The 15507-nt window shown below is 41.5% G+C and overlaps 1 protein-coding gene across 1 annotated transcript in view; it reads right to left on the bottom strand.

Annotated features, from left to right (window-relative positions):
• thsd7aa (thrombospondin, type I, domain containing 7Aa) overlaps positions 1-15507 on the bottom strand; it is a 204048-nt gene that overhangs the window by 165194 nt on the left and 23347 nt on the right. The window contains exon 3 of the mRNA XM_048608398.1: positions 8085-8333. Within this exon, the coding sequence (XP_048464355.1) occupies positions 8085-8333 (249 nt within the window). The remainder of the gene's footprint in view (positions 1-8084; positions 8334-15507) is intronic.

Raw genomic sequence — 15507 nt, forward strand, 5'->3', positions numbered from 1 at the left:
AATAAAGAGGCTATTTTTGCCACTCATTGATCTTGGTTGTTATTGAATACTATCCCACAAAAGGAAGTTCAATACTACGTATCATTGCCTTCCAGGCTGCACAGCTGCAGGTTTGCCTTCAGAAGGTGGAAGATGTTGGTGCCAGCTTCGCTAGTCATGCCTAGTCATGCCTCTGGCACTGCCTTCTACTCATGTGTGCAGATAACTACAACACATTCAGGATACCCTCTCTGAGTGCACCAATGCTCAGCAATGCTGAAGACCCTAGTACCTCTCTTCAGGCACTGCTTGTTCATACATAATACAAACCCTCAAAGCATCATGTTTCTGAATCTGTTGGCACTGGGCACTTTGTTTTCTCTTCCTCCTCCTCTTTCTTAATGTGAATCATACAATCCCTACAGTGAGGAACCAGGCCACTTGGCCCACAAGTCCACACTGACCCTCCAAAGAGCACTCCACTCAGACCCACTCCCCCACCCTACCCTGTAACCTTGCATTTCCCATGGCTAATCCAACTAACCTGCACATCCCTGGATACGATGGGCAATTTAGCCTGGCCAATCCACCTAACTTGTACAAATCTGGACTGTGGAAGGAAGCCAGAGCACCAGAAGGAAACCCATGCAGATACGAGGAGAATGTGCAAACTCCACATAGACAGTCACCCAAGGGTGCAATCGAAGTCAGGTCCTTGGTGCTATGAGGTAGCAGTGCTAATCACTGAGCCACTATGACAGCAATGCTAGTATACCTGCTGGGTTAGGTTGGTAAAATATCACAGATGGAATTTTTGTTTTTCGTCCAAGATCATGACCATCATTCTATTAGTTTTAAAATAGTGATGGAAGTTAATGTTCTAAATTGGAGGAAGGCCAATTTTAACAATATTAGGCAAGAACTTTCAAAAGTTGATTGGAGGGCGGATGTTTGCAGGTAAGGGGATAACTGGAAAATGGGAAGCCTTCAAAAATGAGATAACGAGAGTCCAGAGACAGTATATTCCTGTTTGGGCGAAGGGCAAGACTGGTAGGTGCAGGGAATGCTGGATGACTACAGAAATTGAGGTTTTGATCAAGAATAAGAAGGAAGCACATCTCAGGTATAGACAGCAGAGATCAAGTGAATCCCTCAAAGAGTATAAAGGCAGTAGGAGTATACTTAAGAGGGAAGTCAGGAGGGCAAAAACTGAACATGAGATAGCTTTGGCAAATAAGGTTAAGGAGAATCCAAAGGGATTCTATAAATATATTAAGGACAAAAGGATAACTAGGGAGAGAAGAGGGTCCCTTAAAGATCAACAAGGTCGCACATGTGCGGAACTGCAAGAGATGGGGAAGATACAAAACGAGTATTTTGCATCAGTGTTACTGTGCAGAAGGATATGGAAGATAAGGAACATGGGGAAATAAACAGCAACATCTTGAAAATGTCCATATTACAGAGGAGGAAGTGCTGAAGGTGGGTAAATCCCCAGAACATGATCAGGTCTACCCTGGAACTCTGTGGGAAGCTAGGAAAGTGATTATTGGGCCCCTTGCTGAGATACTTGTATCATCGATAGCCACAGGTGAGGTGCCGGAAGATGAGACATTGGCTAATGTGGTGCCACTATTTAAGGAAGGTGGTAAGGAAAAGTTAGGGAACTATAGACTGGTGAGCCTGACATCAATGGTCGGTAAGTTGTCAGAGAGAATCCTGAGGGATAGGAATTACATGTATTTGGAAAGGCAAGGACTGATTAGGGCTAGTCAACATGGCTTTTTGCGTGGGAAATTGTGTCTCACTAACTTGATTGAGATTGTTGAAAAGTAACAAAGAGGATTGATGAGAGCAAGGCAGTGGACAAGATCTACATGGAGTTCAGTAAGGTGTTTGACAAGGTTTCTCATGGTAGACTGTTATTCAGCTAGATCACATAGAATGCAGGGAGAACTAGCCATTTGGATACAGAACTGGCTCGAAGGTAGAAGACAGAGTGGAGGTGGAGAGTTGCTTTTCAGACTGGAGGCTTGTGACCAGCGGTGTGCCACAAGGATCGGTACTGGGTCCACTGCTTTTCATCATTTATATAAATGATTTGGATGTGAACATAGGAAGTATGGCTAATAAGTTTGCAGATGACACCAAAGTTTGAGGTGTAGTGGACAGTAAAGAAGGTTACCTCAGAGTACAACAGGTTCTTGAACAGATAGGCCAATGGGCCAAGGAGTGACAGATGGAGTTTAAATTAGATAAATGTGAGGTGCTGCAGTTTGGAAAGGCAAATCAGGGCAGGACTTATACACTTAATGGTAAGGTCCTGGGGAGAGCTGCTGAATAAAGAGACCTCGGAATGCAGGGTCATAGTTCATTTTAAGTGGAGTTGAAAATATATAAGATAATGAAGAAGGCGTTTGATATGCTTGCCTTTATTGGTCAGTGCATTGAGTATAGGAGTTGGGAGGTCATGTTGCAGCTGTACAGGACATTGGTTAGGCCACTTTTGGAATACTGCGTGCAATTCTAGTCTCCCTGCTATAGGAAGGATGCTGTAAAACTTGAAAGGTCTCAGAAGAGATTTACAAAAATGTTGCCAGGGTTGGAGGGAGAGGTTGAATAGGCTGGGGCTATTTTCCCTGGAGCGTTGGAGACTGAGGGGTGACCTTATACAGGTTTATAAAATCATGAGGGGCATGGATAGGGTTAATAGGCAAGGTCTTTTCCCAGGGTGGGGGAGTCCTAGAGGGCATAGGTTTAAGGTAGTGGGGAAAGATGTAAAAGGGACCTAAGGGGCAACTTCTGCATGCAAAGGGCAGTACTTATCTGGAATGAGATGCCAGAGGAAGTGGTGGAGGCTGATACAATTACAATATTTAAAAGGCATCTGGATGGGTACCTGAATAGGAGCGATTTAGAGGGGTATGGGCCAAATGTTGGCAAATGGGACCAGATTCATTTAGGATGTCTGGTTAGCATGGATGAGTTAGACCCAAGGGTCTGTTTCCATGCTGTACAATTCTATGACTCTATCACAAAATCACTCTTCTCCTTTGGGACCTTATCAGTCTGTTCATGTCCTGGGTGAAAGCCTACCCTATAACAGATCTCTATCTGGTGATGTGCATCCATATAACCGCTGATTGGTTTTCATTTCCCTCAGTCTGTCATATGCTAGATTTTTGTAGCCTAGACCCTTATATTGCTTTCTGTGCATTTGTCAAATAGTGCAATCTGACTCTCCGTGACCTTCATTATCCCTGTGAAATAGCCCTGCAGCGTTAGAATCTATAGCCTGCTTGACATTTTGATCCTCACATCATTATCTTTTAGATCAACAGGGTGTCTGTGAATGGTCCTGTTAGTTATGGAGTCTTAAGTGTCCTTCGTTTCAGTCTCAAATGAATCACAAGCCATGATTTGGATGTTGGTGCTAAGAGCGAATCGAGCTTCTTCACTTTTTTTCTCTGCATTGAGTGCTTTAGTTTTCAGTACCAAGGCTAAACATTGTGTTTACACCATTATACTTTACAGTTTCTGTTTCAATTCCCTCGTTTGGTTGAGTTTAAACTCTGCTGAAACTGATGCAAACAGATCTTGGGCCTCCCCATTGTTTTCTGAATTAGCTGCGGTGCCTTCTTTCACAAGCCAATTTAGGAGAAGGTTTTTTTATATATTTATTCATTTGTGGGATGTGAGTGTCACAGGCTGGCCAGCAGTTTTATTGCCCATCCCTAGTTGTCCTTGAGAAGGTGGTGTTGAACTTCCTTCTTGAACTGCTGCAGTCCTCCTGCTGTGGGTTGGCCCACAATGCCATTAGGGAGGGAATTCCAGGATTTTGACCCAGCGACAGTGAAGGAATGGCAATATATTTCCAAGTCAGGATGGTGAGTGGCTTGGAGGGAAAATTGCAGGTGGTGATGTTCCCATAAATCTGCTGCTCTTGTCCTTCTAAATGGAAGTGGTCATGGGTTTGAAAAGTGCTGTCTGAGGATCTTTGGTAAATTCTGCACTGCATTTAATAGATAGTACATACTGCTACTGAGTGTCGGTGGTGGAGAGAGTGGATGCTTGTGGATGTTGTGCCAATCAATTGGCTGCTTTCTCCTGGACGGTGTCAAGCTTCTTGAGAGCTGTTAGGGCTGCACGCATCCAGGCAAGTGGGGAGTATTCCATCACACTCCTGACTTGTGCCTTGGAGACGGTGGACAGGCTTTGGCAAGTTAGGCAGTGTGTTGCTTGCTACAGTATTCCTAACCTCTGACCTGCTCTTGTAGCCACTGTTTATGTTGTGAGTCCAGTTGAGTTCCTGGTCAATGATAACCCCCCAGGATGTTGACAGTGGGGGATTCAGTGATGGTAACACCATTGAATGTCAAGGGATGGTGGTTAGATTGTCTCTTATTGGTGATGGTCATAGCCTGGCATTTGTGTGGCACAAATGTTGTTTTGCCACTTGTCAGCCCAAGCCTGGATATTGTCCAAATCTTGTTTCATTTGGACATGGACTGCTTCAGTAACTGAGGAGTCACAAATGGTGCTGAACATTGTGCGATCATCAGCGAACTTTCCCTATTTCTAACATTATGATGAAGGGAAGGTCATTGATGAAGCAGGTGAAGATGGTTGGGCCTAGTATACTAGCCTGAGGAACTCCAGCAGAGATATCTTGGAGCTGTGATCACTGACCTCCCAACAACCACAACCATTTTCCTATGCGTCAAGTATGACTCCAACCATCAGAGAGTTTGCCCCCTGATACCCATTGATTCCAGTTTTGCCAGGGCTCCTTGATGTCACACTCGGTCGAATGTAGCCTTGATGAAAAGGGCTGTCACTCTCACCTCACCTCTGGAAATCAGCTGTTTGGTCCATGTTTGAACCAAGGCTGTAATAAGGTTAGGAGCTGAGTGGCCCTGGCGGAACCCAAACTGGGCATCACTGAGCAGGTTATTGCTGACTAGCTGCTGCTTCATAATACTGTTAATGACCCCTTCCATCACTTTACTAATGATCCAGAGTAGACTGATGGGCGTTGGATTTGTCCTACTTTTCATGTACAGGACATACTTGGGTAATTTTCCACAAGGCTGGGTAGTACTGGAACAGCTCGGCTAGGGGAGCAGCAAATTCTGGAACAAAAGTCTCCTGTACTATTGCCATAATGTTGTCAGGGCCCGTAGCCTTTGCAGTATCCAATGTTGGTTGTAAATAGTTTTATTTGATTATTTGATTATATGCCACATTTTCTCTCCCATCACTGTAGAAATCGTTTTTCTTTCCTCTGGCATCTCTGCTAACCTTCTTCAATCTCTCCTTGTGATATTGGCCATTTCATCCTAATCCCATTCCCTTCCAGATCCCCAAGCACAGCCTTCACCTTCGACTTCTCTTACTCAATTCACCTGTTCTTTCTCTCTCCCCAGTGCACCTAATTACCCCATTCTGTTTCCACCCTAAACATGCAGCTCCCCCCTTGCCCCATCACTGTGATTCTCCCCTCTGCTTTGTACTTTCCTCCCTACATTCCCCATGATCCTTCCAGTGTCCCGACTACCACATCCTTTAAGTTCGGACGGGGATCATTATGTGAGTGTTTAAGAAAAACAAGTAAGGCCACATATGACTAAGACTTCTATCATAGAATCCCTGCACTGTGGAAAGAGACCATTTGGCCCATCGATCCTGCACTGACTTTCCAAAGAGCATCCCATCCAATCTCTATAACCCCACATATACCATGGCTAAATCACCTAGCCTACATATCCCTGAATACTATGGGCAATTTAGCATGGCCAGTCCACCTAACCTGTACATCTCTGGACTATGGGAGGAAACTGGAGCACCCGGCAGAAGTTTACATAGACACAGGGAGAATGTGCAAACTCCACACAGACAGTCGTCCGGGACTGGTATTGAACCGAGGTTGCAGGCGCTATGAGGCAGCAGTGTTAACCTTTGAGCCACCGTGCCACGACTTCTCATGACTTAGTTGCCCGCATCAGGCTTTACCACTTGCATTGTAAGTGCTCATACAAAGAAATAGCTTGGTTATGAAGGAAGCAATTTACTGAAGAAGTTTATCCTGAACAGAACTTTGAGATTGCCATCTGCTCCGTCAGGTACTTGCTGCATTTACATAGTCAGGTTTGTAAACCCATGTTTCCCATTTATACCTAACAAGATTGCGCTTGTGAACATAATTCCAGTGGGTTGGAGTGTGAATGAAAATTCATGACATGCTAATGAATGCAAAAGATGATCCTCATCATCAAGGCTAAAAAAACTGGCACACTTGAATGGTTCTGGAAAACCATTACCTGCCATCGGAAACTGGATCTTTGCCTACTGTCTAATTAAGTTTCTCTGTCCCCTCTTCTAAAAGCTCTAAATGGGTTCAGAAGGTTCTGCCCATTATATACATTATCAATAAGGCACAACAGCATTTCCACCTTTTTATCTCAAGGCCACGAATATAAATGAAGAGTGGAGGGAATCCTGCCCACACAAAACTAGGCAATAGCAGTACTAAGATCAAGCAAAACATTTTTTTTACAGCAGGCTTCTACATATTAATTGAAAATAATAAATATTCACTTAAACATTCAACTTGGTTTGTTAAATACTGAACATTTCATTTTCATAAAAACTAACAGTAGATTATTATCTATGCACCTATAAGATAAGATAATAGCCTGTGAGTATAATTTGAGGGAACCATTAGGCCACATTTAGCTCCCTGTGGCTATAAGTGTATTAATTTGAAATAGATGTGGAACATCATGAGCTATGAGAAAAAGAGGATAACAGGTTACTGCTGAATAAAGGAATGGGAAACTGTTCAGACTATTCTGTGATACTAAATGTTTCCACACTTCTGCAATGATGGACAGAATTGATCCAGTAGGTTATAGAAATAACACATGACATCAATAGATGAAAATATCAAACTAAATGGAAGCTTAGTAAATGACGCAAGAAAAGTGCTGTGGTTATTTGTCTGTCCAAATAAAGAAATGGAAGCTTAGCAATTAGAATCAATGCCAAGGCAAGAGTGAAATGCAACTGGATCTGCTGAAATGTTTCAGATTTTGGAAATAGAAATTTAAAATTTGATCTATACATTGATGGAATTTGGATGAATAACGTTCAGCTGTATGGCTTGGTGCAACGTAAATCTTGCCCTGGCACAAATTATAATTAACGTAGAAGGAAACTATAAGGCCTATAGCATTAAAAACAATGCAACAATCAGGGATACAGCATTCTGTACTGATGCACATGAGCACAGATGGGGATTCATGATCACAACTCCCGGGCATTTAAGCATCTGATCTTAACTATATCAGTATGACAATCTTCAGTAAGTGATCTGGTATTCCCCGATAGGCAAAGAGGAAAAGAAATCCAAGTCATCTCCAGACAAATTCCTTTTGGTTACGTTTGGAAATAAACTAACAAAAGCTCAGAAGGAAGTTTGTCCTCTATTAATGTATCATCTTGGAAAACTAGAATGTACAAAATGTGTAAAAAGCAAAATAAAGAAAAAACAAACAATCTAGACCTGAAAGGCTCAATAGCTCACATTTTCAATCTTATTATTTCAAAAATCCAGGCCGGTAAGGTAATAAGACATGGCCATTGCACCTAGTTTTGAATTAAGCTAAGCTATTAGAATGAAAGCCTCCCTTTTTTTGGATGTAGAAGATCCTAGATTAAATTTGTTTGAATAATTTCAATCTAACTTTTTTTAGATAAATGCTGCCCTTAACTTAGCAATTATAAAGTCCAATCGAATGGCTGATACAAAAAAGTTACAGTGATACTCCAGAGAATAGGATAAAGGTACATTGCTGCAGAAGTGGACTAGTCAATGTCTGACACTTCAGCTACGGTTATAGCTGACTGAGAATTTCTTAATGCTAACACTGGATGGCTGTATTTATTAACCCTTTCTCTTCTTAATAGGTATAAAATATCACAAAAATTGAAGTGTGTACTATATTGCTTTCATTGACATTCCACATCATATCTGTTTTGTAATCAGTTGATCAATTCTCAGCTAAGTAATGTGAGCACTAAAGTTTTAAGGACAGCAGACTTACATAGCACAAGGTGGCACACCTTCACCTTGAGGAGCACAGGGTTCTTTCTCTTCTAGAGATGGACATTCTTTCCCACCACCAACAGGAAATTGCTTAATACTGGAAGTTCTGGTACGGAATCCTTTCGTAGAGGTCGCACTGTAACAAGTCTTTGAGCATGGGCTCCATTCGGACCACTCTGAGATTAGACAATCTTTTGGGACTACACAAGACTGGAAGGTGATTGGCAGTTTCTCTTGTGTGCAAAAGCTGACAAGAAGGACAAAAAAAAATTAATCAGTTTAAAACCTACTTCAGCACATTTTTAACATCTGTTTGGTTGAGAAATTTTACATTTAACAACCTTCAGCTACATTTTTAGAAGGAAATTAAAGTGAACCTTTCAGAACTATGAACACACCCGCATTAATTAAGAAACTCACATTCCAGCTCTCAGAAGTGAAATGATCAGGCTGAATGAAGAAACTTATACAGCTCTGAAATGTTACAGAATGTGCTATTTTTGGCAATTTAAAAATATGAATGATTGGATTAATTAAATTAGAAAATATTATAACACTGAGGAAATATAGGGATGAGGCAATTTAATTCATATTTTTGATTTGGAACTTGTAGTAATTTCCTTTATTGTAGCTGTTGGATAGCCATTCAGAAACCTCGGCCAAAGAGTCAAACAACTGACCCCAAACGGGTGATGAATTTCAATGGATAGCTGCTGAAAAGAATGACACAAGTTAAATTGGACATTTAATGAGAAACATTTTGCTGAAACGTCTATTTGCCCTCAGCTAGCATTGAAGGGCACTGCTGTATTACATTGGCTCTTTGAGCGTATGACAAGTCAGACACAGCATTAGTATATATAATATTAGTATATTAGTATACATAAGAAGCATATCATCAGCAGAGAAATGCTCAATAACTCACATTTTCAATCTCGTTATTTCAAAAAGATAAAGATACATAGAGATGGTTTGGTGAAGTTAATGCAAATGCTGCTTCCTAAATGACCTGATTAAGTAATGTAAGGTGGCTTTTTTGTTTGTTTCTCTTGTGGTATGTTTGGAGACAGGAAGAGTATTTAGTTGGATGGGACAGGACAGCATCTTTCAACATGGTGTGTCAGATTAGAACTTGATGGACAGCGTCACATAAAGCTTGTCCTCACTGCAGCTCTGCTCCATTTCCCTATTATCCTGTGGACACAGAGGGTCCGTATTTACTGCCCCCTAGCTATTTGCACCCTTTGTGTAGACAGGTTGCCTACTCTTCTGCCCTCCCTGAGAGGATGCAGTACAGCAAGACCCTGCAACAAATCCAAGAGCACAATACAAACCCCTCAGGAATACTCCAGGTTACTTCACACATGCTACAATAGAAAACACTGAAAACGTTACCTTTCCCCAGTTTGGGTGCCTGGTCTTTGATGAAGAATAGGTCCCACATTGCAACCTCACACTGGATATTTGAAAAGTGACAAATGAATATGTGCGCAGGGCTGTCAAAAAAATCCGGAATCCCAGAGAGACTTCAGCCGATTGGTTATGTGATATCAGGATTGAACTCAAAAGCTACCAGCGCAAGCATGGGATGCACCTATCATGTATCACTTCCCTGGTGAACTGCGATAGGAGCCTCTGTAATTTTGCTCAAAACAGTGCTATATAATTGAGTTTCTAGCCTTATGTGTGGAAAGAACGCTGGACATTATGGACTCACATTCAGCTGACAGCATACTTCTCTTGACATACGATTTAGTAAAGTGTGATAAAATTGCTGTTAAATAATCCATCAGAAACTTAGTTCTTTATTAGACTCACTGCTCCATCTCTTTACCAAACATGCTTGAGGCTCTGACACTGGTTGTGCCGTCTACATTTTCCAATTTGGTTTACAGCTGTTGATTGCTTCTTTATTTTGATTTGCATTGTCACTTCCACTTGTAGAAGAAATAACTTCAGGCTAGTTTTCAAGCTCCTAGAACTGGATGTGCATTAATTCTCTAGGTGTAAAGCAGGAGCAAATGGGACTAGAGATTTCTATTAAGGGTTCTGTGGCTTTTTGTGCATCAATTCTCACGCGCATTTCATGGAAAACTGCATTGGGAAGGATGGTCTTAACTGAAACAGGAAAAGGATAAATTCTAGAATATAAATGGGGACCTCCATAACACTTTACAGCCAATGAATTACTTTCGAAGTATAGTCCTCTGTTGTAACGTAGGAAAGGTAGCAGCTAATTTGCACACAGAAAGCTATCACAAGTAGAAATGTGTTAATGATCAGATAATCTATTTTAATGATCTTGATGAGGGATAAATATTGGCCAAGACAATGAGGAGAATTGGGCCTTTTACCTCCAGCTGAGACAAGACAGGGTCTCAGTTTAATCTCTTCTCCGAAAGATGCACTTCCAATAGAGTAATGTACCTTCAACTTGGCACTGGAGTACCAGCTTTGATTTTCATACTCAAATCCTGGATTTGAATCTCATGATGTAGAGGTATGAGTACTAAATAAGCCATGGCTGACACCTAATGCCTTTTAATTGTGGTGGCAATGACACTATAACTTCAATATCATTTTCCAGGGACTTGGTTTGGGTCAACACCTGCCTTGAAGGAATGGTGCAGAAACTTGCCATCGGTACTATAGAGTTGGATCTATAGATTGAAAGATCTGCAGAGAAGCAACTGGTAATGTTCTCATAGATGAGGCCAACTCATTCTTTGCTGCAGTAAGGGCAGGAAAGATTGTGCAGCTGTCAGAAACGCAGCTACAAAATGACATTCTTTATAACCAGCAGCCATATAACACCAGGAACATCATGTTGCTGTTGTTTGAAAGTCACAAAAGTCCTGTTAAATATTTCTTTATAGTTAATTATGGAGTTTCCTATTTTGACATATTGAAGTAAGACCATAAGGCCACTTGGCCCATCAATAAGATTGTGGCTGATCTGATAATCTTCAGCTGCACTTTGCTATCTTATCTCCATAACCGTTACTGATTGGAAATCTGTTTATCTCAAAATGTTAAACTCTGTTATAAAGGATTCAATAGCTGAGCATTTAGAAGTAGATAATAGAGTTAAGCAGGGCCAGGATGTTTTCATGAAGGGGAAATCATGACTGACAAATTCACTACAGTTCTCTGAGGAGATAGCAAACAAGATAGATAAAGAAGAATGAGTAGACGTAATATACTTGGATTTTCAAAATAAATTCCACAAGCTTTTTATGAGTCATACACTAGAAACCCCAAATCCCAATGCGTTGCAGCTTTCTGCAGTCTTTCTCCACTTAAATAATATTCAGCTCTTCCATTCTTCTTGGCAACTTGAGTAAACTCACATTATATTCCATCAATCATGTTTTTGCCCATTCATTTAACCAGTTTATACTCCCTACAGACCTGTGTCATCTTCATTACTTGCTTTTTAACATATTTTTGTATCTTCTGCAAACTTGGCAACAGTATGTATGTTACCCTATTCTGCACCTGGCTGCAAATCTTAATGCCACATTTAGCTGAATGCAGTCTTAATTTCAAGGACAGTCACTCTCACCTCACATCTGAAATTCAGATCTTTTAATCATGTTTGGAACAAGGATATGATGAGGTCTGGAGCTGAATAATCCTAAATGGGTGGCTCAGTGGTTAGCACTGCAGCCTCACAGCGCCAGGGGCCCGGGTTCAATTCTACCCATTCTCCCCTTGTCAGCGTGGGTTTCCTCCAGGTGCTCTGCTTTCCTCCCACAGTCCAAAGATGTGCAGGCTAGGAGGATTGGCCATACTAAATTGCCCATAGTGTTCAGAGGCATGGAGATTATGGGGGTTACAGGGGGATGTGTCAGTGTAGACTTGTTGTGCTGAAGGGCCTGTTTCCACACTGTAGGGATTCTATGATTCTATGACCCTGAAATAGGTATTAGTGAGCAGGTTATTGCTAAGTGCTGCTTGATAGAACTATCAGCAACACATTCAAATTTTCCGATGATTGTTGGGATGATGATTGATTAATTGGATATTTCCTGCTTTCTGTGGGCAGAACATGCCTCGGCAATTTTCAATATAGTTCAGTAGATGTCAGTCTTGTAGATATACTGGACCAACCTGGTTTGGGATGCAGCTAGTTCCAGATTACATGGATTAAATTTTGTCTCCCTGCTGTAGGTGAGTAATGGTGAGAAACATTGGAAAATACAATGACAATGAAAAACATTCAGATCAGTGTCCGAGCTTTTCCTCCTTGATCGGCTGCAAAGATACGGCAGCGATGTGTTCCCCAGATTGTGCTCCTGCGTCTAATCAAAACAAACGCTCACTAAGGTGAAGGTCATTGAGCAGGTGGATGATGCAGGTGAAAGCCTTTCCAGTGCATTCTACGGGGACACAGTGCCTTCTTCCTCAGAGAAGGATGTGGAGCTCAGGGTCTCAGGAGCTGTGAAGGTTGGTGGAAGTTTGCAAGGTGCTGCTAGCACCTGTTTAAGAGAATTAATGGTCTAAGAAGGATAATTGCTTGTACAGTTTAAGAATGGGTCAGCCTCTCGTTAATGGGAGAGCAGCACAGCACAGCACAATGTAGCTTACTGGGTTGGTTGCCCATTGAGTTTTCACCATCTCCCTTGAGTGGTCATGCTTTTCTCCAGGAAAATTAAGCATTTTTTCCTTGAAGGGAGTGGGAAACCAAATGCATGCTAGTCTCTCACTAGTGTTGGACTCCTCAGCCTAGAAATGGGCCAGTTTATCTTGCTATAGGGAAAAGGGATGGATTGACTGTAATGCAAGTAGAAGCAAGAGCAGTTAAGTGAATTGTAGAGAGGTGATGTGCTTCCAGTAAATGAGTAGGAAGCATAGATGGCAAAAAGTGTTCATAGTTTGGGAAGGTGAAGACAGTAAGAACTTTTGGGCAGATGTGACACATGCACTATTGAAAGATGTGGTCCTTGAACCCTGGTGAGACGTGTGTGCAGTGGTAGGGTTAGAGTGAGTGGTAGCTCCATGTATGTGAAGTGGCAGAGAGAAGATGTGAAGCACGGTTGACCACTGACTTTCTTCTTTCTCCACACTTCTGGGTGGCCTGCTTCACTGGGGACATTGCACTGACCCCAGCTGTAATTTGTGTGTAGATTAGATCTGTTAGTGTGGCCTCATGTGTCAATTCACTAGAAATAGAACTGCCCTTTTCTCCAACAGCCCATCCATCAGCACCTCCATGGCCATGAAGAGTGAGTTTCTTCCCTCTGGGTCATTTGTTGTATGTTGAGAATGAACCGCCATAATGTAAGGGCAGGTTCCTTGCTTGAAGCATCTGAAATAGGATGCAGGTATAAGATATAGATCTGGTGCTTTGGGTATAGCACCAGAGGCATGAAAGCCATAAGGTCCCAGCGGTAGCAAGTGCTTCTGCCTGTCCGACAGCACAAATTCCCATGAAAAACCGGCACAATTCTGGTTGCAGAATTAATGAAATGAAGATTGAGAAAAGCCACTCTGAACTACAGTGGACTAGGCACCATGTATCTCACTTGACAAAACTCTATCTGGAAGTTGGAAAATTCCATGCCATATCTGCTGATATCTATTCTTCCTGACAAAATGGACAATTTCACACTTTCTCACATTATATTTGATTTTCCAAATCTTTATCCACTTACTTAATATTCATATCCATTCGTAAGCACCTTATGTCCTCCTCACAACTCATTTTCTGACCTATCTTTGTGTCACCAGCAAATTTTGCAACTGTACCTCTGGTTCCTTCATTCAAATCAGTCATATAGAGCATAAATAGTTAAGGCTTCAGCACTGACTCCTGTGGCACAGAACCCATGACAGCCTGTCAGCCTGGAAAAAAACCCATTTATTCTTACTCACAGCTTCCTGTCAGCTAGCCAATTGTCTATCTGATTAAGGGAGGAAAATACAGTATGAGAGTAAGCTTGTACAGAACGCGCAAAACAATTGTACAAGTTTCTATAGGTATGTGAGGAGAAAAAGATGAGTAAAAACAAATATGGGTCCCCCACAACCAGAAATGGGAATGTATAATGGGGAACAAAGAAATGGAAGCCCAATTAAATATGCACTTCAGTTTTGTCTTCACAAAGGAAAATATAAATAACATTCCAAAATACAGGACCTAATTGGAAGGAGGGAATGAAAGAAATTAATATCAGTAGGGAAATAATGTTGTGAGCACTGACAGGATTAAAGACAGATAAATCCCCAGGCCCTGGTAACATTTACCTCAGAGTATTTAAGGAAGTGGCTCTTGAAATAGCTGATGCACTAGTGGTTATCTTCTGAAATTCTATAGAATCTGGAAAAATTCCTACGGTTTGGAGGATAGCTAATATAACCATACTATTTAAGAAGGGTCATATAGAGAAAACAACAAATTATAGAATGTATTATATTTTTAGTACTTTATTGATGGCAAATATGTCTTTCAAATGTGGATGACATACAGCTTGCAATTTTATTTTGGATGCATGCGCTGTCTGCAGAGAAAGAATTCATATTAAAGCTCTATAGTTAGTTTCCCACTGTGACTGACAAGCATTCATGTTGTTACATGGCATTAGTGTGGAACTTGTTTCTGTAACTAAAATAAAAATCATTTGAGGATTGCTTCAGAGCAGCTGGAACTTGATAATGTGAGAGAGTTGAACTCAAAGACACAATACAGCTGAAGTAAAAGCATAAGAGATAACAAGGTGTAGAGCTGCATGAACACAGCAGGCCAAGCAGCATCAGAGGAGCCGGAAAGCTGACGTTTCAGGCCTAGACCCTTCTTCCCATCACTGGATTAATAATATAGATGCTACTGAAGTTAACTCACAGCTTTGTCACACTTTGTTTCAAGGTCAGAAATCACACAACACCAGGTTACAGTCCACCAGATTTATTTGAAAACAGAAGCTTTCAGAGTCCTACTCTTTCTTCAGGTGTTAGTGAGAGTGGTAGTATCAGACACAGAATTTATAAGGAAAAGATCAAAGGGTCACTCCATTGATGAGGAAGTACAAAACAAACCTAAGATGTCATTAAATCTTTAATCAGTTCGAAGGTTTTAATTGATTAATATGTATGTGTAAATCCCTGAATTCCTTTCAAGTCCCTGTCCTGTGACAACTAAAGGTTTTATCAATGTCAATATCATACGCTGCAGGCAAGGATGCCCCTAGGCATGGTATATTGGCGAAACCAGGCAGAAGCTACGACAACAGATGAATGGACACCACACAACAATCGCCAGACAGGAATGTTCCCACCCAGTGGGGGAACACTTCAGCGGTCAAGGACATTCGGCCTCGGATCTTCGGGTAAACGCCCTCCAAGGCGGACTGCGGTATACACAACAACGCAGGTTCACCGAGCAGAGGCTGATAGACAAGTTCGGTACCCATGAGAATGGC

The sequence above is a fragment of the Rhincodon typus genome, chromosome 2 (genome assembly GCF_021869965.1).
Source record: "Rhincodon typus isolate 14 chromosome 2, sRhiTyp1.1, whole genome shotgun sequence".
NCBI classification, from domain to species: Eukaryota; Metazoa; Chordata; class Chondrichthyes; order Orectolobiformes; family Rhincodontidae; genus Rhincodon; species Rhincodon typus.